Source organism: Aedes albopictus, chromosome 3, assembly GCF_035046485.1.
Source record: "Aedes albopictus strain Foshan chromosome 3, AalbF5, whole genome shotgun sequence".
Classification (NCBI taxonomy): domain Eukaryota; kingdom Metazoa; phylum Arthropoda; class Insecta; order Diptera; family Culicidae; genus Aedes; species Aedes albopictus.
In genome coordinates this window covers 90516569-90538452 of record NC_085138.1, presented here as the reverse complement: position 1 = coordinate 90538452, position 21884 = coordinate 90516569, and the positions used below count along the sequence as shown (strand labels likewise).

Below are 21884 nucleotides of genomic sequence, written 5' to 3'. Positions count from 1 at the left end.
TTCCAGTCGGCGTGTGTTGAACCGGCGCCTGATTTTCTCCTCCTGTCGATGGCAATGCGCAGTCGGATCTCGCCAATTATGAGATGATGGAATATCGGTGCTACGTTTGTTCCGCACATCAAGAAGGCCTCGTCTCCATTTTCGGCTGATGCAGATGTGATCGGTTTGATTTTCCGTAACACCATCGCGGGAAATCCATGTCACGTTGTGCACTGATCGATGAGGAAAGAGCGATCCCCCAATCGCCATGTCATTGTTGCCACAAAACTCTGCAAACAGCTTTCTGTTTTCGCTCAATTCTACGAGACCATGGCGTCCCATGACGTGCTCATAGTCCGAGTTGTTGGAACCAACCTTCGCGTTGAAGTCGTCTATGAGGATCTTGATAAAATACCTTTCGGAATCTTGTCCACGACAGCATTCAGTTGGCTGTAAAAGTTCTCTTTGCCTTGCCTTTCGGCAGCATCGGTTGGCGCGTAACATTGGATCACGGTAAGGAACCCGTGTTCTGAATTTGGCAACAATTATCCTCTCATTAATGAGTTCCCACTTCATTAGCGCAGCGTGGGCGTGAGCGCTGAGCAGGAAACCAACTCCACGGTGGCGAGGAGCGTGTTCACCTCGTAGGCCAAAGTATAGCAGAATTTGACCCGACGCCAATCTGTGTTCTCTGAAGGTCAGCCAACGGACTTCGCTCAGTCCTAGGATCTCAAGCTTCTTACGGCATGCCTCATTGGCTAGTTGTACCAGTTTACCCTGCTAGGCTAGGGCTAATTACATTCCAAGTTCCAATTATTGTCCGTTTTTTCGCGCTAAAAGTCGTTGCCATTGAATCAGTTTGTAATCTTTCATTTTCGGTTTCTGTAACGGTTTTTGGATTTCGTAAACAGTAGGTTGTTGGCCTAAGGTCCCATATCCACTGTGGTGGGACAGCCACCTTAGGTATAGCTTCTAGTGGAGGAGCATTTCATACTCAGCCGCTGGATGCTAGTACAGACGCTGTTTGAGCCGCACCTCCTTGGTGAACAAACGTTCGAGACGTACCTCCTCAATCTAGCTGAAGTCAGAAGGACAACAGTGCCCAGGCTGCACTACCAGTTAAGCACACAGCTCTTAGCTGGCGGTCTTTGTCAGCGCGCGACCCGTGGAAGCATGGGGTAGGAACTTGTGAGGACCAGAGCTATGTGGGACGCTCTCCTTTTCAACTCATCATTTTGCAGCCCATTTTGATGTTTAACCCTTATGTGGCCGGCAGGGTACCCGGGTACCCAGCACCCATGTAAAATACACGGTGTAGAAAAAAGCAAAAAGTTTGCCGGCCACATGACGGTTAACCAACCGAAAACCTATATACCTTATTTTCTCACGACTTTTCATGCAATAATTTAAAGATTTGCAACAATAACTCTGTGCCATATTTACAAAACAACTAATCTAGCTTACATTTAAGTGTTTACAGAAAGAATTTTCCTTGAATAAATTCATCTATCATCGTTTCTCTTTATCGATACATTTTTTTGTAATATTTAACACGTCATAAACTAAATGCCTTGGGGTATATGCAGGCCCGGATTTAAGGGGGGGCAAAGGGGGCAAGTGCCCCGGGCCCCCCGATTAGAGGGGCCCCCCAAGAATCTATAAGCACTATATATTTTGCTCAACGAATCCATAAAAATGCACAGCAAAGACGATCATATTTATTGTATGTCCTAGAGTTGTTATAATTGGGTTCTTCAAGGGTATCCAGATTGTTTATAATGTGAAATCGAAATCCAAAATTTCATAATTTTGAGAGCACTGGAACTACAGTGACCCCACACCGATGAATCACCTTAATTTTGTACACTATTTATGAATCACCATGTTAATCAAATGAGTGATCCATAAACTGTGGTCATTTTTGCCGATTCATAAATTGTGGGGTCACTGTATTTGCAGATTGGATTAAAAGTTTTGGTAGGATTGCTTTTTTTTTTGGTTTAAGCTGCAATTCTAAAGTCGTAAGACTGTTTTGTCAATTTATGTTTTGAAAAAAAAAAAATTGATCTTTTGATTAAACTTTCTAAAATTGCATTTATTCTGCCTTGCTGATAGTTAATGAATCGGACTTTGCCCACCCGAGACTACACTTGATGTTAGGAAAACAAACATGCTTTACGTATCTAATTGCGTACTAACCTATCAAGGACTGTTAAGTTCTGGTAGTTCAAGGACTCACGTGCATTCTTATTGTAGAACACATTCTCTAATTTGACACAGTTTTGCAACTAGCCTAAAGTCCCGGGTTTTTCTTTGTTGTCCTGGGACTAAACTAGCAGCAAGACATGGATGGGGCTAGAGTTCCGATGCATGGATAAATATCAGTACCACCGTTTTGTTTTTCTCAGAATTCAACTAGATTGTGTTTGATTAGGGGCGCTCTTTCACTGGAATTTAAATCTCTATGATAACGGGACCTTTTTATCGCAATCTATTTCTTGCACCTCTGGGATAACAAAACAGGAACTGTACAGAAATCGATGCTTCATTGCCACTCAATGACAATGGAGTAGTACGACATGCACTAAATACTAAGGATACGGGTAATGCCACAAAAGATCTAAATACTGGTCGCAGTGGCTCACCCGAACAGAAAAAAAACTGAAAAACAGTATTTTAATTGCTTAACAATTCAATTGTTTTGAGGCTGCTTGATTGCAGCAAATTCAGCTCTAGAAATATAATACAGTATTCAACAATTTAGTGAAACGATGTTTTTTATTTATTTTGGTATACGCGAGTATTTCCAAAACCCATTTGAAAGTTCTTGTTGAGATCAGAAGGAAAAAATATTTATGAACTTATTTATGTTAAAATTACTACACAAAAGCGTCTCTAAACAGAGTACGTTAAAAGATCTTAAACAATACTTGTAATCTATTGATTTCAGAATATGATCGTATAATTCTGAAAACAACTACTTAATATCCATCTGCACAAGTTCATTGAGGACAGATGTTATCATGGGAAATAGAAGATAATGATTCCTGTTAAATTCGGGTTAGTTTTGAAAATTTAGTTTCAAGAAACATCTCGGAACAGTGGGTTTACACATCTGTTTCACTGTTATTTTTTAAGAATTTATTGTCAATGTTGCTCCTTGACGTACTAACTTTGTTCAATCAGAATCTTAAAATACTCGTAGAATATTGCAATCCTAATGAAAACTTCTCCACATTCCTAGGTATTAAAATGAACGCTAGGTTCTAGAATTTGCATAAGTCTTATGAATTCGAATGAATGTTTAAAATATATGTAATACCTATCTGAATAATATGTCATTTACGCTGTCAATTTGAATGTAGTATCTTGATGATTTAGCAAAAATATTAAAATAAATGTTCGTTTTTTTTCTTTTTTTGAATAATATGTCGTCATTTTTTGAGAACTGCATTGTTGAAAGTACACTTTTATAGGACATCGGTAGGAAGTAATATTCGGCCTGAATATTTCCTACAATAATACAATATCATTGAAAATAATGCAAAATAAATGATAAAATAATAATTTGAATGAACAAAATAGTTGTGTGACTTAGTGTTTTTCCTGAATCGCAAAAAAAAAAACATTAAAAATATAAAAAATACGAACAACATTGAAAACAAAAAGTTTAAAAATCTTCAAAATCCTGCTTTTGGGGGCCCACTTTATAGGGTTTGCCCCGGGCCCCCCGAAGCCCAAATCCGGCACTGGGTATATGCTCGAAACATACTCCCGAAATTGCAAAAATTCTATTGAAAAGCAATTTTTCATTTACCTCGGCTAAACAAATGTTTAGGCAAAAAATGACATTAGAGAGGTTTATACCTCAATTTTGTCTCAGTGTATAAGTAAGTGTGATGTATCACCTTTTCATAAAACAGTACTAGATATACCATCCCTACGATTAAAAAGTTTTATCATAAAATCTTTTGTATGAGTTTCCAGCCATTCTTTTGAAAATTGTTGGGCCTCGGCTAGACAGTGATAGACATTCGATCACTGTACAAGCATTAATTGGTCTAACTTTTCAGCCATTCCATGAAAAAAGAAAAGACTCGAAAACCAAAGTGCTCCGATATTGCTCAAATTCGGTAGGAATGATGTTTACCAGAAATAATTGGACCCGCCGTGTTCTGTTTCGCCATTGGCTATTTAAAAAATGGGATGGTACACAAAAACACATATTTTAACCGTCATTTGCAATCTTTTTTCACAAATAAAAAGATTATTAGTTCTAGCTTTTAGAAAATAAAATCGCGAGTAAACTTTAATGTGAAAAAATGAAAAAAAATATCAGTTTTTTTTTATAATTTTCACAAAGTTGGACCACAACGACTATACTTTTCATATTTTTTAACGAAAGCTTACTTATTTTACAAAACACATCTTTTTTTTCAAAATTTCAAGTTACAGGGGCCCATATAGCCGAGGCGGTAAACGCACGGGTATTCAGCATGACCATGCTGAGGGTGACGGGTTCGATTCCCGGTCGGTCCAGAATCTTTTCGTAAAGGAAATTTCCTTGACTTCCTTGGGCATATAGTATCTTCGTGCCTGCCACACGATATACACATGCAAAATGGTCGTTGGCAGAGGAAGCTCTCAGTTAAAAACTGTGGAAGTGCTCATTGAACACTAAGCTGAGAAGCAGGCTTTGTCCCAGTGAGGACGTTACGCCAAGAAGAGAGAGAGAGAGATTATCAAACAATTGTCCGTACAGCATTTTTTTGGTCAAAATAATTTTTCATTCAAATGTTTATAACTTTTTTATACGTCAATCAAAAACGCTGAAATTTTGACCAATCATAAACCTTATATTGAAGCTCCATTGGTAAAATTTTGAGTTAGATCGAATAAGTTTTCTGAAAGTTATAGAACTTTCAGAACTTAAGATTTTTGATCACATTTTTAAACGTACATCGAAATGTACTCGATGTAACTTTTTCAATTTTTTTTTTTGTGTTACAGCTTAAACCTAATATGAAACTTCGTTTGAGGTTTTAAATTCACTACAAAAATATGAAAATGCTGTATATGTTCAGAGTATTATTTGGAAATTTATCATATTTTGATCAATAAAAGTGCCAAGCGTTTTCATCTTTTTTTATACTCTCTTAATGTAATATTTTTATACAGGATCTACTAAACAACATATGAAGAGTAGGTCCTATGCATTTTTCGTTCAGTTAATGCACTTTTATTGGTGGAAAACGTTTTGCAGATTATATGTGCATAATATGGTAATTTTTTAAAATATCGTCAACTACATAAGCACATTTTTCATATTTTTTGTAGTGAATATAAAACCTCAAACGTAGCTGCATATAAAAGCTTTAGGTTTAAGCTGTAACACAAAAAAAAATAAAAAGTTTCATCGAGTACATATTGAGAAATAATGTTTGAAAAATTTGTTCAAAAATCTTAAACATTTTAACTAAAAGTTCTATAACTTTCAGAAAACTTATTCGATCTCACTCAAAATTTCACCAATGGAGCATTAACATATGATTCATGATTGGTCAAAATTTCGAAGTTTTTGATTAACGTATAAAAAGTTATAAACACTTGAATGAAAAATTATTTTGACCAAAAATTTGCTGTACGGACAATTGTTTGATACACTGTATGTGCTCATATACAGGGGATGGCCAAAATGTTTGGGATGGGCAACTTTTTTTTCTCTCGCAAATAATTTCACTATAACTTTTCATAGAGTGCATCAAAAAATCTCAAATTTTGACTGCTTGTCAACCTATTATATGTGCATCATTGGTACAAATTTGGGATCGATTGATTAATGTTTCGCAAAGTTAGAACCGTTCGGGTAAAACACTATTTTTTAGACAACTCATTTTTGAGCTGTCATATCTCGGAAACCAGTGAACCGAATTGAATTAAATTTTGAACGTACACTAACAATATGCAAATGCTTCATAAACTATTAAAACATAGGTACTTTTTAAACGTTGAAAAAAGTTATCATGGATTGACAATTTTTGGATTTTTCTCGAAATAATGTATTTTTTTACATCAATGTCATTAAATTTTAGTGTTGATATCCAAAGATTTTCCACTTCTGCTCTCAAGTTATCTCTAATCAGATATATTGGAGCCTATTTAGATTGAAGGAAGAACACATTTCGTAATTTTTGTGTGGTATTGTAAATTCGACCTATTTTCTTCTATATGGGTCAAAATTCCAACCCGGTATAACATAATTCGCCGTGAGAAAATATTATATTTTATAACGTCGTATTAAGTATCAATATATTATTGATAAACGTTAAAAAATTCATTCAATTCGATCGGTATCCGAGATATGACAGCTCAAAAATGAGTTGTCTTAAAAATAGTGTTTTACCCGAACGGCTCTAACTTTGCGAAACATTAATCAATCAAGCCCAAATTTGTACCAATGATGCACATATAATAGGTTGACAAGCAGTCAAAATTTGAGATTTTTTTATGCACTCTATAAAAAGTTACAGCATGTTGAATTTTTTTGTGGGAGAAATAAAAGTTGCCTATCCCAAGCATTTTGGCCATCCCCTGTACACATGAAATCTCCATCATTCTAAAAATGCCGTTTATTATTATTTTTTATATATGCATTACAGCCATGGGCTTGGGTAAGCTTCAGTTAGTAAAAAATTCCAGTGAATTCGGTTGCTGCAGAGTGACCCACAGGAGTTCCTGCTGAAATTACTGCAGTCGTATATCCACAAGAATCCACTGGGAATCCACAAGAAGTTTTTTTCTTAGATTAGTCAAGAATTCCTCCAGCAGTTCCATCTGGTAGTTCTTCAAAAATTTCGTCATTGTTTTTTAAGGGGTTCTTTTTGAAATTCTTCAAGGAGCCTTTCTTAGATGCCTCCAGAAGCTTTTTCGAGGATTCCTTAAGGAGTTCCTTTATGGATACCTCCTGGAGTTCCTCCAAGATTTGCTGAGTTTCAAACCTTCAAGGAGTTTCTTGAAATTCTGGGGAAATTCCAAGTTGACTCTGAAAAACTCCAGCGTGATTTTATATGAATGATTCAATTGATATTTCCTCATGGGTCTATCCAGGATTGCTTCAGAAATTCCTTCTGTGATTCTTCCAGGAATTTTATTTCCTGAAATTCCTAAAAAGGTTCCAGGAATCCCTGAGGAATTATTTGTGTGATTTGGAATTCCTTCCAAAATTGCTATAATGATTCCTTCCGGAAAAGGGGTTCCTTTTGGAACTGCTGGAGATATTCCTTGAAAAAAAAAATGGGGAATGGAGAAGGAACGCCAGGATGCGATCCCTAAGTAATTCCGGAAGGAGTTCCTAAACTAAACAAGTTCTAGGAGGAATCCCCCAAGAAGTTTTTCCTGGACGAATTCTTAAAATTTCTGAGAGAATGCCTAGATGGAACTTCCCCAAGTAACACACTTGTCACAGAGAAGTCACGGCGGAGCAGGCTCAGTAGTCACTGTGACTTACTTCTAGCAAGTGAGTATTTGTTTGTTATAAATAAGCTAGACTGACTTATGCACAACAAAAACCTGCGCCGCTGTGTCTTTTCTGTGACAAGTGTGTTACTTGGGTCTTAAGCCATCCCGGAGAGAACTTCTGGAGGAAACCTGAAATAATTCCAGAGGAAATTCCTGAGAGGAACTTTTGGTATGATCTCCGGAGAAATCCTGAAGGAATCCCAGAAGAAAGTATGGAAGAAATTTATGAAGGAATTCTAGAAAAAGCTCCTGGAGTTATCCCGAAAAGAGCAAACGAAAACCACCGCTGGGAATTCTTGATGAAATTCAGGAAAGATCTCCTGGATCAATCCTAGAAAGAACTGCTGCAGACATCTCAGAAGGAATTTAATGAGAAACACCATGATGAACTTCTTGAGGAATCCAGGAAAAAATCGTCAATTCCAAGAGAAATCTCGGAACTTTCAGAAGTGGAATCTAATGAAAAAATTCCCAGAAAGATGAATCATTCAAGGACATTTTGGACTGAATTGCTTACCATAAGGCATTTTGTATTATTATTATAGCAGATGTATTATGCTTCAATTATAAGATTGCACCATTTGTGTGCCTAATATTTGTCCTTAAACCTATTTTTTTTTAATTTCCGTAATATTTTTGCTGATGTGTTCCTATTGTTGTACATAGTAGTGTTCATATCCTCCAAAATCCCATATGAATTCAATGAGATAGCGCAACATTAAGAACCAAAGTTATATTTTACCTCCTAGTGTCCCTAATGTTGGTGCAAACGATTTTTTATCGAAAACAGAAGGATACGATAGTTTTTTTTATTTTTCAAAGCAAATTTGGATAGAAAACTACCGACTAACGTTTTGAAACCCATCATTAGGTAGTACGATCATTTTTCTTTTAATTAACTTACACTATAACCACAACGATGGGCACACTTACCCTAATCAGTTTTGAACCTTTCAATTCCCCCCTGTCATGCTTATCCTTTGACAGATACGTGTATTTCGACTACTCCTTGTAATCTTCCTCAGTGTTAGTTATCAACTGTGGAAGATTAAAAGTGGTAGTCGAAATACGCGCATCTGTCAAACGATAAGCAATAACCATAACAGGGTAGAATTAGAAGGTACAAAACTGATTACACTCATTCGAAGAGGGTATTCTTCATAGAGGATACGAAAAGTCTGCTATTTATTTGTATATAACACTACTTTAAAACATACATAGTAGATTTAAAATTGTACCTTGAGTTACCAGTTAAAATCCCTCTCAAGCCCCCTGTGCACGTCCGTGTTATCGATTTATAAGATACTAATCTAGTCGAGGTCACCACCGAACTGAATCAATATACCGTTATCCTCATAAACGAGAGCAAACAGCAAACCTCCAACATAGTTCCTCCCTCATATCTCGACAGCAGCGCAGCAGAATGCTAACCAATTTTCTCGATTCATTTTTTCTGTTCCTTTTCCCTACAGATCTCGTCTAGCCAATGAATATGGAAATTCAATCGAATTAACCGATCTCTGGGATCGGTTGCAGAGCGAAGGACGATGCTGCGGCGTCACTGGACCACAAGTGAGTATATCCTCCAGTATTTACCCTTGATTTTCCGATATAATCCAGTCAGTGGTGGAGGGCATGAATATTCAAAATGGTCAACCTCTGGGGGAGGATGGTGGTGCTTTCCTCTGCGGATAAAACTCTGCTGCTACTGGCATCATCAGCATCATCGTCCTCGACGCCGTCATCAACGCTGGAACCGCAACAACTTCCGGGCTAGAGTTGTAAACTTTTTGACAAACTCCCTGCTGTTAGATGTCGTCGGTTGGTGGGAGTACGGAACTTGGCAACGCTTGGAATCTGATTTATTTTGTGCAAAAGCGAATTCGAGCGTAAATTGCTTTGCATTTTGGTTAACTGGTAATGGGCTGTGTGCGACGATTGAAAGACTACTGAGCATCAGGACAACCATGAAAACTGTCATGCTTTATTTTTTTTATTTGATCTATTAGAATAGTGGAGTGTCCTTCTGGTTGAAAATAAGAAAAATTTGACGAACTTCATAGAAGAGAATTAATACAAGTTGTTACAAGATGTTCTTGTAATCGTTATTTACTATTCTAAGGTCGCTTTAAACAGGCTAGCCTAGCACTGGCAATATCCAAGCTTGATATCGGTTCCCATCCGACCGAGTCCGATTGAACCGTCATCATCCCGACGACGTCGTCGTCGTCCGTTGTTGGCTTGTTCGGTCGTCGACTCAGCAGTGAGTAGAACGCTTCCCAATAGCAGCGTAGTGAAAGCCACAAGCAGCGTAGTTTCAGAAACCATTAGCAATGAACTGTAATTTACATGCTAGTCACACTGACAACGAGTTAGGAGTAGTAACTACCGCACCAACTGGGTAACTGAAGTGTAGAGTAGAGTGGGATGAAACTTTGTTGTGAGGTTTTGGGGTTTTAATTAATCGATCATTAGAAATAATAATGTTCGACTTAAGTTAAGCGCACTACGTGATTGAGGCTTAAACTAGGTTTGGCTTGGTTGTCTAACCGCCCAGAAGGTCCTGGGTTCAATCCATAGCCCGTCCTTTTCTCCCTACTTTGTATCTTTCCTGCTTCTTTTGCTCACTTCTTTGTATCTTCAAATCATTTTCCATATTTCGCTGTAATCTTAACTAATTTTCAACTTTGATAACTATAAAAAATCATACATAACTCGGGAAAAGCTTTTGTTAAAGCTTGAGTTGGAAAATTTAACAAAGCCGTAACCATTACCCCTCATCACCCTATAATATGTACCTATGTGTACTGTGTAGTTTGCCTATGGAAACCCTGCCTATGAAGGTACAGTGAGGAAGGTCCATGCCCTAGGCTAAAGGATAATACATCGTGTTCAAACCGTTCCTACCGCTTGTACGTAAAGCTTCGTAAAGCTTGTACCGCTCGCTTTCTCTTGCAATAGGCCTAAGCAATGCGGTAGACCAAGTCAAATTAGAAATGAATGAATGTGTACTACGCTGTGCAGCTAGCTAGCAGTTGCTGCTCAGTTGGTGGAAACGAATGGATGCCCAGATGGGTACATGCTATAGTTGTGCGTACTACATATGTAAGTAGACTTAGCTAGAACGTACACAATCGTTTCGATTAAATATTCAAACCAAGAGTAATGGCAATAGTTTGTTGCCGTTTGGCCGGCACTTAATTCAGTTCGTTGAGCTTGCTGGCCCTCCGGGTTGCATGGGAATTGTTTTTGTAACGGATGAACGGATTTACAAGAATTTACGCGAGCAAGAACTCGTGTATTTTTATGTTTTGCTCAATGATAGATTGCTTACATTATGACTGGTCAGTGCCATTGCTGTTAATTAAGGAAAGTTTCAAGTGAAGGAAGAAATTTCTAAAAAGTCACAGTTTCAATTTGTCTAATGATGTGTCATGGTGTATTTAATATGCCTTACCTTACTGGCACGGTAAAGGCTGGGTATGCTGCGCAATTCAGATCCCATTGTGATCCACTAGCCTCTGCCCAGCAACTCCTATCCCTACCTCCTCGTGGTACCGGCCGGAAACTATGAGCAACTTTAGGAAAGATCGGGTAACCAACCCCGGTGGGAACTTTGGTCATAGGCTGACAGGTAAGGGGCGGGGGGGGTTTGCTTCGGCAAACCTGAGCGTCTGTTCTCCAGGAGGAGCGGCTCACAACAGCGTCTGATCCCCATGTTAGGGGTGGCTGATTTACGTCCGAGTGCCAGGGAAGGACTCTAAGCTTAACTGTGCACTATGGTCCTCCGGAAAGTAGGGGGTTGGTGTCAGGCCCTACGAGCCAGCCGTAAAACACCATTGTAACGGAAAATCAGCAACATAATAATACGAACCGAGACCAACGGCAATGACCCCAGCGAACAAAAAGGACTTGCGATTGGAAACTCGGTACGTGGAACTGCCGATCTCTCAACTTCATTGGGAGCACCCGCATACTCGCCGATCTTCTGAAGGACCGCGGGTTCGGCATCGTAGCGCTGCAGGAGGTGTGTTGGACAGGATCCATGCATGGATTTTTCCGACCATTGTGCCATGGTGCGAACGTTTAGAGGTAATCATACCATCTACCAGAGCTACGCAACACACGCGAGCTGGGAACAGCTTTCATCGTGATGGGTGATATGCAGAGGCGCGTGATCGGTTGGTGGCCGATCGACGAAAGAATGTGCAGGTTGAGGATCAAGGGCCGATTCTTCAACTTCAGCATAATAAACGTGCACATCCCACACTCCGGAAGTACTGATGATGATAAGGACGCATTTTACGCGCAGCTCAAACGCGAGTACGATCGCAGCCCAAGCCACGACCTCAAGATCATCATAGGTGATTTGAACGCTCAGGTAGGCCAGGAGGAGGAATTCAGACCGACGATTGGTAAGTTCAGCGCCCACCAGCAGACGAACAAAAACGGCCTACGACTCATTGATTTCGCCGTCTCCAAAAATATGGCCATTCATAGCACCTTTTTCCAACACAGCCTCCCTTATCGTTACACCTGGAGATCACCACAGCAGACGGAATCTCAAATCGACCACCTTCTGATTGACGGACGGCATTTCTCCGACATTATCGACGTCAGGACCTATCGTGGCGCCAACATCGACTCCGACCACTATCTGGTGATGGTCAAACTGCGCCCAAAACTCTCCGTTATCAACAATATACGATACCGGCGACCGCCACGGTACAACCTAGAGCCACTGAAGCAACCGTTTCTTTTTTTTTAGTTTTTTTTTGTATTTGTGAATTTTAACTTAATGCTAATTCTTCACACGCTGAACCAACCGGATGTCGCCTCAGCATACGCGCAGAATCTCGAGGGCGTGTTGCCAGACGAGGGCGAGCTCGATGAGGCCCCTCTAGAGGACTGCTGGAGTACAGTGAAAGCAGCCATCAACGACGCAGCCGAGAGCACCATCGGGTACGTGGAACGGAATCGACGGAACGAATGGTTCGACGAAGAGTGCAGAACGGTTTTGGAGGAGAAGAACGCAGCGAGGGCGGTAATGCTGCAGCAAGGGACTCGACAGAACGTGGAACGTTACAAACAGAAGCGGAAACAGCAGACTCGCCTCTTTCGGGAGCAAAAGCGCCGCCTGGAAGAAGCGGAGTGTGAAGAAATGGTACTGCTGTGCCGTTCCCAAGAAACATGGAAGTTCTATCAGAAGCTCAACGCATCCCGCAACGGCTTCGTGCTGCGAGCTGAAATATGCAGGGATAAAGACGGAAGCCTCTTGACGGATGGACGTGAGGTGATCGAAAGGTAGAAGCAGCACTTCGATCAGCACCTGAACGGCGTGGAGAACGTAGGCACGGCAACGGAGAAAACGACGACGCCAGTGTAGCAGAGGACGAAAATGAACCAACTCCCACGCTGAGGGAAGTTAAGGATGCCATTCACCTGCTCAAAACCAACAAAGCAGCTGGTAAGGATGGTATCGCAACTGAACTCATCAAGATGGGCCCAGAAAAGTTGGCCACCTGTCTGCATCGGCTGATAGTCAGGATCTGGGAAACCGAACAGCTACCAAAGGAGTGGAAGGAAGGGATAATCTGCCCCATTCACAAGAAAGGCGACCATTTGGAATGTGAGAACTTCAGAGCGATCACAATTTTGAATGCTGCCACAAAGTGCTATCCCAGATTATCTTCCGTCGTCTGTCACCTAAAACGAATGAGTTCGTGGGAAGTCATCAAGCCGGCTTCATCGACGGTTGGCCGACAACGGACCAGATCTTTACCGTACGGCAAATCCTCCAGAAATGCCGCGAATACCAGGTCCCAACGCATCCCAACGTTCATCGACTTCAAAGCGGTATACGACAGTATCGACCGCGCAGAGCTATGGAGAATCATGGACGGAAACGGCTTTCCTGGGAAGCTGACTAGACTGATTAGAGTAATGATGGACGGTATGCAAAACTGCGTAAGGATTTCGGGTGAACTATCCAGTTCATTCAAATCTCGCCGGGGACTGTGACAAGGTGATGGACTCTCATGCCTACTCTCCAATATCGCTCTGGAAGGTGTGATGCGATGAGCCTGGCTCAACAGGAACGATTTTCACAAAATCCGGTCAATTTGTGTGCTTTGCGGACGACATGGACATTATTGCCAGAACATTTGGAACGGTGGCAGAGCTGTACACCCGCCTGAAACGCGAAGCAGCAAAGGTCGGACTGGTGGTGAATGCCTCTAAAACAAAGTACATGCTGGTAGGCGGAACCGAACACGACCGGATCCTAGACCGGATCCGTCTGGGAGATAATGTAACGATAGACGGGGATACTTTCGAGGTGGAGGAATTCGTCTACCTTGGATCCTTACTAACGGCTAAAAACAACGTGAGCCCTGAAATTCGGAGGCGCATCATCAGCGGAAGTCGGGCCTACTACGGGCTCCAGAAGAAACTGCGGTCGAAAAAGATTCACCCACGCACCAAATTAACCATGTATATTTAAAACGTTTATAAGACCGGTGGTCCTCTACGGACACGAGACATGGACTATGCTCGAGGAGGACCTGCAAGCACTTGGAGTTTACGAGCGACGCGAGCTAAGGACGATCTTCGGCGGTGTGCAGGAGAACGGTGTGTGGCGGAGATGGATGAATAAAAATGTAATTGAACAGTTCTCATCAGTATTTTTGTAAGATATTGGATATTGCTAGTTTTTGCCGTTGCAGTGCGCGTTTATATTTTAGTCATCTTTCGGACAAGCAACAACGAGAACCATCATTGCTAGCGGAGCATAAGGCCTTGGAAGAATACTTCTTGAATTACTGCTTACAATATCAAGCGTAATAAATATCAGTAACAACTTCATAAACATCATATTTTGCTATACCAATTCTATAGTCCTCACAGAACATTTTTTTTCTCAACACAAGCCCGGCAATGACGATTCCATTCGTAAAATCAATAACAACCTTGCTAGACCATCATCGGTTTTCCCTTTTCCTGAGAAAGCCCACCGCAAAACCAATAGCTGAGTTATTTTTAATGCGAAATTGATTACAGTAAACATAAATCTTTGATAGCCACCACCTTCGTCGGCTGGCTGGCCAGCCGGCCGGTGGTACCTTCCTACATACAACAATCGTAGCCCCACTGGGAACGATCAGAAGAAAGTTGATTGCACTTCCATTGCATCGGTTATTTTTTCTTCTAAGTAATGGTGATCACGCTAAACCCGCTCAACACTAAAATGTGTAAATACTACATAATATAATAAGAGCATGATTTTCAGAGTACACAAAACATTTGTTACAGTTATTCATTCAGAAAACTAGCTCTTCCCTCCAAACAACCGTGAAATTTTCTATAATTTTCGTATTTTAATCTAGCTAGGCTTACTTTCCACCAAGGTCACTTGATGAACCAAAATATATAGACATTTCGTGTCTAGAAGACTGTACGAGCTAATTGTATAATGTTTGTGTTTGTGTGGTCTGAAAATCATGCATTAGCATTAGCATTAGCATTAGCATTAGCATTAAGCGAGTCGCACAAATTTGTGGGTGGTACAGTCCTAGACCGCTGTTATGAGGGTTGCCTCCTTCCCGTCCGAACCAAAGCACAAAGATTTGGGACTAATCTCTGACTCTTAGACAAGACTGACGCAATCCTCCAATGGTCGAGCACTTTCCTGGCCACGTCCTTGCGACTGCTGAGGAATGGGAAAGGATGGTTAGTTTTGGACACCTATGAAAAATGTAGACAACTCTACGATCTCTCAGGCCTAGGTGTCACGGGAATTAGGGTGTTGTTAGTGGAAGGGTAAACTCCAAAGGATACGCTTGATTAACGTTCAGGCATACCATTGTTAGGCTGCTTCGAATCAGTTGTATGCCCAATTCATCCTGGTTTTCTCGTCATATTGTTGGCATTTGGTTGAATTACTAGATTCTTCGGTTGATAATCTGAAATATAAAATAATATTAACATCGTACGTCAAATAAGCTACGCTCGCCACAGTTACATATTTTTAAAATATTATTTATATCGTACGATACATTTACCTGAATCCTGCTGAAATAAAATGTTAATTAGCAGTACATTGAAACACAAATACTACAAAACACAAGGGAAAGAGCATCAAACTTTGATCTTGGAATATTTAAAAATACGGTAAATATCAAGATAAAAATTTGATTTGGTAGATCTTACACCGCAACGCACCATTCTAAGGTGATCTACCCACGTTACGGGGTATTTGTATGCTCACAGATCTTTATCTATAGAAAACTATTTTTAACGAATCTTTTACTTAAAAAAATAAAAAGGAATATTCACTGCGTAAGTCATGATTATTTGAGTACTAGCTGTCTAGGATAGGATGTGACAACAGAAATTCACCTGCCTTGTTATTTTTTCGTTCGGTCTCGTGATCCAGTGCTGCCACTTTACTTTAATCAAAATCTTTCACACAATTTTAATTTAATGAATGAAATTTGGATGCACATTTCGCACCGTGAATTACTATTTGCGATTGGAATAGCATAACTTGCAAGAAAAATTGCTTTCAAACGAAGAATATATCATTTATAGTGAAAAATATAACAAAAATTCAATTATTTTGTATCAAATCAATGGTTTCTATCAATATTCAGATATGGGAGTCACTTTAGGCTGATTTGCATTTGAAAACCGACATATTTGAGTCTATTAAACTTGAATATAAAAATACAAAGATTTTGAGTATTGGTATTACATGCTAAACCTGCAAACTAGCAACACTGCCAAACCAACAACAAAGCAATCTGATCGCAGCAAACAGATATCAAATTCGACCAATCAGTGACTGGTCTCCGTTTGACAGCAAAATGGTCTCAAATCGGTTGACAACGTGACGTATCCTATCCTAGCTAGCTGTCCCGGCAGACGTTGTACTGCCATTTTGATTGTGATTGTTTGACAATTGCTGGGGAGTCATTTTGGCACCGCACTCTAGATTGGTTTTATTGTGATCTTTTTGAATTTCTTCCCCGCTCATAACAATTTCAGTAATTTTACAACTGCTCTTCTTTGAAGTTGACTTTCGTAACTTTTTTTTCATATAAACACAGCCACCATGAATACGAATCAAATCCTGCAAGAGTCATCCCGATCGGTTCAGCCGTTCGTGAGTTTTGTTGCCTCAAAGGGACTTCAAACTCATTTTTATATATATATATAGATATAGATATAGATAGATAGATATAGATAGATTGAAATTATTCATGAAATTTCTAATGAAATAATCAAAGATTGCCTTGGTGATTGTGACGTTTAAGCAGTTTAATCAGTTTACACTGTTCAGTGAATTTCTTAAATAAAAAATCTTAACAGGGCATCTTAAAAGAGAAAGTTTAGCAGGGCTTTCAAACATTTCGGCACAATTCTAAAGAAACTTTAGTAACTTTTTCGAAAAAAAAATCATCGGCCTAACCAGTTGTGTGGTCTGAAAATCATGCACTTAAAAATAGATCTTACACATTTTAGTGCTGAGCGCTTTTAGCGTGTTATGTTATTATTTACCATCGTCGCGCGGCACGGCATTTGGTTCGATTCCCACCAATCAGCAGTAACCTCCAACGATGCTACCCGACGGTCTTCATCCTTGCACGATGAATGCAATTTAATCTGGTGTAATTACTTTCTCATTGCTTTATCAACATACACGCGCACACTCACTCCGACGACACCAACGTCATGCAAAATTTACCCTCCGACCGTGGACGGTCCAATGAGGGTATCCTATTACTTTCCCATTCAGCATGTAATCGGATAAATAACCTCTCTTCATGCGTGCGTTCCAAATGGCGAAGATCTGCTCTTAGCTTGATATGCAGTATAAATTTCAAATCTATTAAATCTTATCTACCATTTCACGGTTATAAGATAAAAAATACTAAATCGCTGTAATCTAGTTTTGAACCCGATCATTTCAACCACCATAACGTGCGCTCCAACCCGCTGCGCCACACAACCCTAGAATGTTTAAATCCATACTGGAACTGTCTGTCACAGTTTTTTCTCATGAAACTATACGTACACTCTTCACAAGTATAATATAAAATAATAACCTAATTAGTGCAAGTAAAAATCGCTGTGCTTGCAAAATACATCGTCTATTTTTTTTTTTGCGCTCGCTCCAACGACTTGCAGAAAAGGCTGTCACATAAGCACCGAAGGCGATTATAATTTCTTGAAAGTTCCATTTCCCATTCCCGCCTTTTGTCCTCTTGTTGGAACGTTCGTTGGATTCTGTCATGTCAGGCGACAACCAACCAACATACCCACTAGGTACAATAAGGAAAGCGATCCATATCTTTTCCATAGCCAACCGCTTCCCCATGGGGCGCATTTCAGCTGATGATGATGATGGGCGGCGCGAGCCCCCCAGAACGGGCACATGAGAAACAATGGGAAAAGTGCCCTGATGAAAGCGGATCCATGGGACGACCTCTTTGGCGGAGCGCGATGCTGTCGCTGCCGCCGCCGCCGGAGCGAAAAAGATGTGCTAATTTTAATTACCAGGGGCGTGGGTAGGTAGGGTTAGACATTGTCAATTGAAGGATAAATGAATGAATAAATGTCGTTATCATATTCTGCTCGACAAGTTTTGAGAAATGTTTGCGACACATGCTGAAATCTCTCAGAATTCCATGCAAGGATGAAATTTTCTATTGATTTATTTCTCCAAAAAACCATTCTAGAGATTCCTCCAATTCCTGGTAATTCTTCCTGAAAATACTTCTGTAGATGATTTAAGGAACTCCGCTTGTGGATTACAATAGCCTTTCCACATAGGGATTCCTCCAGGAATTCCTTTTTGGAATTCCTCTAGAAATTCCATCTGTTAATTTCTCCCAAATACCACCATGGATTTCTTCAGCAATGCCTGCTGTTGGATTCCTAAAGATTCCTTCAAAGATTTCTTCTGGTGTTTTCTCCCAGGAAACCTTTCTGAAACTCCTTAAGGAATTCCTACAGGAGTTTGGTCTAGGATCCAGAAAAAACAGTCAAAGGATTTTTCCAGGAGCTCCTAGAGGATGCTCAGAAGAAACTCTTTAAGAAATCCTAACGAGACCTGGAAGCTTTTTAAGATTTCTAGGAAGAGCTAAACTACCAAATTTCCAGAAGAACTCCAGGAAGATTTTCAAACGCAATTTCAGGAGAATTCCCAGAAATTACTCCTGGAAGAACACTATAATGAACACCAGTTTTGCTCCCACTCGGGCTCCCAGCAAGAACTTCTGAAGGGTTTTCAAAAGAATCTACTGAAGGATTTACAGAATGAACTCCTGGCGGATTCCCAGGAGGAGCTCCCAGAAGTACGGGGTACCGTTCTTCAAAAAAGATTCCCAGAAATAACTGGATATTTCGAAAATGAACTTCTGGGGAATTCCCAGAATAAGTTTCTGGAATACTGTTGAGGGTTTCTCAGAAGACACGGACACGATCAATGTTTCCAGTGAGCTACACGCTCTTTTAGGAAGCACGACACTAGACAACAGACAAGCATGCAACGCCCAGTGGCACAGCCGAAAACTTTTCCTGACAGCTGCGGCTGGAATCGAACCAACATTCCTCAGAACGATGCAACAAAGTGCTAGGTGACTCTAGCCGTACGACCACGAAGCCACATAAAGGAATGAACTCTTGGAGAAAATGCAGTGCGAAGTCCTGGAGAAGTTCGTAAGACGATTCTTGAGCAATAGCTTGTGGAAATAATCAAGCAGACATTTCAGTACCAAAAGGAGTACCGAAAAGTACTCCTGCGGGAATCTTAGAAATAATAACTGGAGAAATTCTCGGACGATTCGCAGAAGAATTTGCTTAAAAAGTTCCAGAAAAAACTCTGAAGAATTCCAAAAGGTACCATAGAAAAACTATTGAAGGAATCCTCGTCAGAATTTCTGGGGAAACTCTAAATAGAATCCCTGAAGAAAATTAAAAGGAATTGCTTGAGGGATTTCCGAAAATAATCTTGGGAGAATTCTGAGCATGAGCATGAGCATGAGCATAGATGACCGCACAATTCGTAGTTGCTACTCCGTGATTGACCAGAGCAATCGAAATTGCACAAGGAACCAATGAATAGGGCTTGGGACTAGCTTACTATTCTCAATGTACACAGGTCGAGAGCTCTCAACTTTAATAAGGTCAATAACGGCGCCGGCCACGTCCTTACGGTCATCGAGGATGGAAGGGAATGTTAGTAAGACAAACGTTGTTATAAAGACCGCGAATCGCTGCATCTCCACGTTTGACTCAGGAAGGATTTTTTTGTTAGTAGGGTAAGGTACATTGTCAGTCCGGGAGTCACCTATGGTTGGTGATATGATTTGACAATGGATCAATATACACAAACCGCCGTTAACAACCGACCAAGAACTAGCCAAAAAGAAAATTCTATCGCGCGTCTCCACTCCACTAGGGAGCAGAAACCTTTAGTCTATTCCACACAGAAATACACTGAACGCGACTCACTTGTCGGCGCCCGGATTTTTTTCTCGACCGGCGACATTTTTCACTCTTTTGTGTAAATGCAAAAAATGAAAGAAAATATTTATTATCAACTAAAAGTGTATTGGAAACTAGCGCCGAAGGGAAGCGAAAAATTCGGAACCGACTCGAACCACGGCACGCGCACACTCGTCCCGTCGTCGGAGCCCCGCAGAGGGAAGAGAAAAAAAAATCAAGCAAAGCGAGCGCGCGAAACTTTGCTGCTGCCGAACTACCGCACACTCTTTAGCGAAGCAGTGAAATCACCTGAAAAGGAAATGTGGATTCGGGCTATGGACGATGAGATGTCGTCCCATGGCAAAAACGGAACTTGGGACCTGGTTCCGAGGCCACGTGATAGAAAGATAGTCGGCAGCCGATGGATTTTCAAGGTGAAGGAGAACGAAGCAGGCGAGGTCGTCAAATTCAAGGCGAGGGTTGTGGCCCAAGGCTACAATCAAAGGTACGGCGTGGACTACGATCAAGTCTACGCACCTGTCGTGAGTCACACAACGTTGAGGACCGAAAATAATCTTGGGAGAATTCTCGAGATAAATTCTGTACCAACGTCGGAGAAACTCCTGAAGGAATTTCAGAAAAATAACATCTTGGAATCTCATAAGCAACTTTTGGAAGAATTCCAAGAGGATCTCTAGGTTGAATAAAAAAAAGCATGAGTTTCTTTATGCAATCCGATATCTGATTCAAATCATGAAAGAGTTTCCATAAATACTCCAGAAGACATTTTAAAAAGCACATCTCCATTGATCCTAGAAGAATCTTCTGGAGAGTTCTCGGAAAGAACTCCTGGAGAAATCACAGCATTCAGAAACTCTTTCTTTGAAAACTTCTTATCGAATTCCAAAAGTAACCATGCGGAATGGTACGAGATAACCATTCCAATGAACACTCTCAGAGGCTGGCGGAGTTCCAAGAGACTACATTGAGAAATTCCCTCCTAAAGCTCTCCCAGAAAATACTTCTAAAGAAATCCGTGAATAAATGCTTGCACAATGCTCAGAAGATACTCATGTAGGAATTCCTTCCGGAAAAGGAAGCATATCCTTCTTTGTTGAAATATCAAAATCACGATGCGAAAGATGAAATACTTTGTGAAGTGTGTCATTCTGGAAGGCATCATTCTGGATGAAAGAACTGTTTATTTAGCGGCAAACTATTGCGTTCAACGAAAATAGACATGATTGCTCCTGGAAAACTTTTAGAAGCTCTTTTAGGAATTCCTACAGGAGTTTGGACTGGAATTCAGCATTCCGGTCAAAGATTTCTCCAGAAATATCTGGAGAAAGGCCGAATGGAACTCCTGAGAGATTTCCAGAAGATATTCCTGAAGAAATCCTGACAAGAAATCCTTGAAGATTCACACATGAAACACCTGAAGGATTTCTAGAAAGTACTTCTACACGATTTCCAGAAGAGCCCATGGAAATTTTTTTCAAACAGAATTCTGGATGACTCCAAGAAAAAAAACACCTGGAAAATGTCTAAGGAACACTAGGTGGGCTCCCAAAAAGAACTTTTGAAGATTTAAAAAAAACTACTAAAAAATTTGCAAAAGGTACTCTTGCATGATTTTTACAAGGAGTTCCTGAAGGATTCCCATCTGGAATTCCTGGAGTACGCCCAGAAGACACCTTTTGAGCATTTCAAGAAAATGTTCGAGAAACCGTCTGCAAGTAAGAATTCAGCAAAAGCTCTTGAAAATAATCAAGATCACCACTTCCACGAATTTTCGACGTAACTCCATAAGATTTTTGATCTAAATTCTTGATTAGTGAATCCATGAAGTAATTGTCTACAAGTATTGTAGTCGCAAGAAACATCCAAAATATTTCAGG

The 21884-nt window shown here is 40.4% G+C and overlaps 2 protein-coding genes across 3 annotated transcripts in view; one reads left to right on the top strand and one right to left on the bottom strand.

The window, feature by feature from the left end:
* The window catches only part of LOC109423702 (pseudouridine-5'-phosphate glycosidase), a 520698-nt gene that overhangs the window by 347823 nt on the left and 150991 nt on the right, over positions 1-21884 (bottom strand). The gene's annotated exons all lie outside the window — the stretch shown is intronic.
* LOC109423689 (uncharacterized) overlaps positions 1-21884 on the top strand; it is a 125419-nt gene that overhangs the window by 70850 nt on the left and 32685 nt on the right. For both annotated transcript variants that reach the window (XM_029873087.2, XM_029873078.2), the window contains exon 7: positions 8970-9069. In XM_029873087.2, the coding sequence (XP_029728947.1) occupies positions 8970-9069 (100 nt within the window). The remainder of the gene's footprint in view (positions 1-8969; positions 9070-21884) is intronic.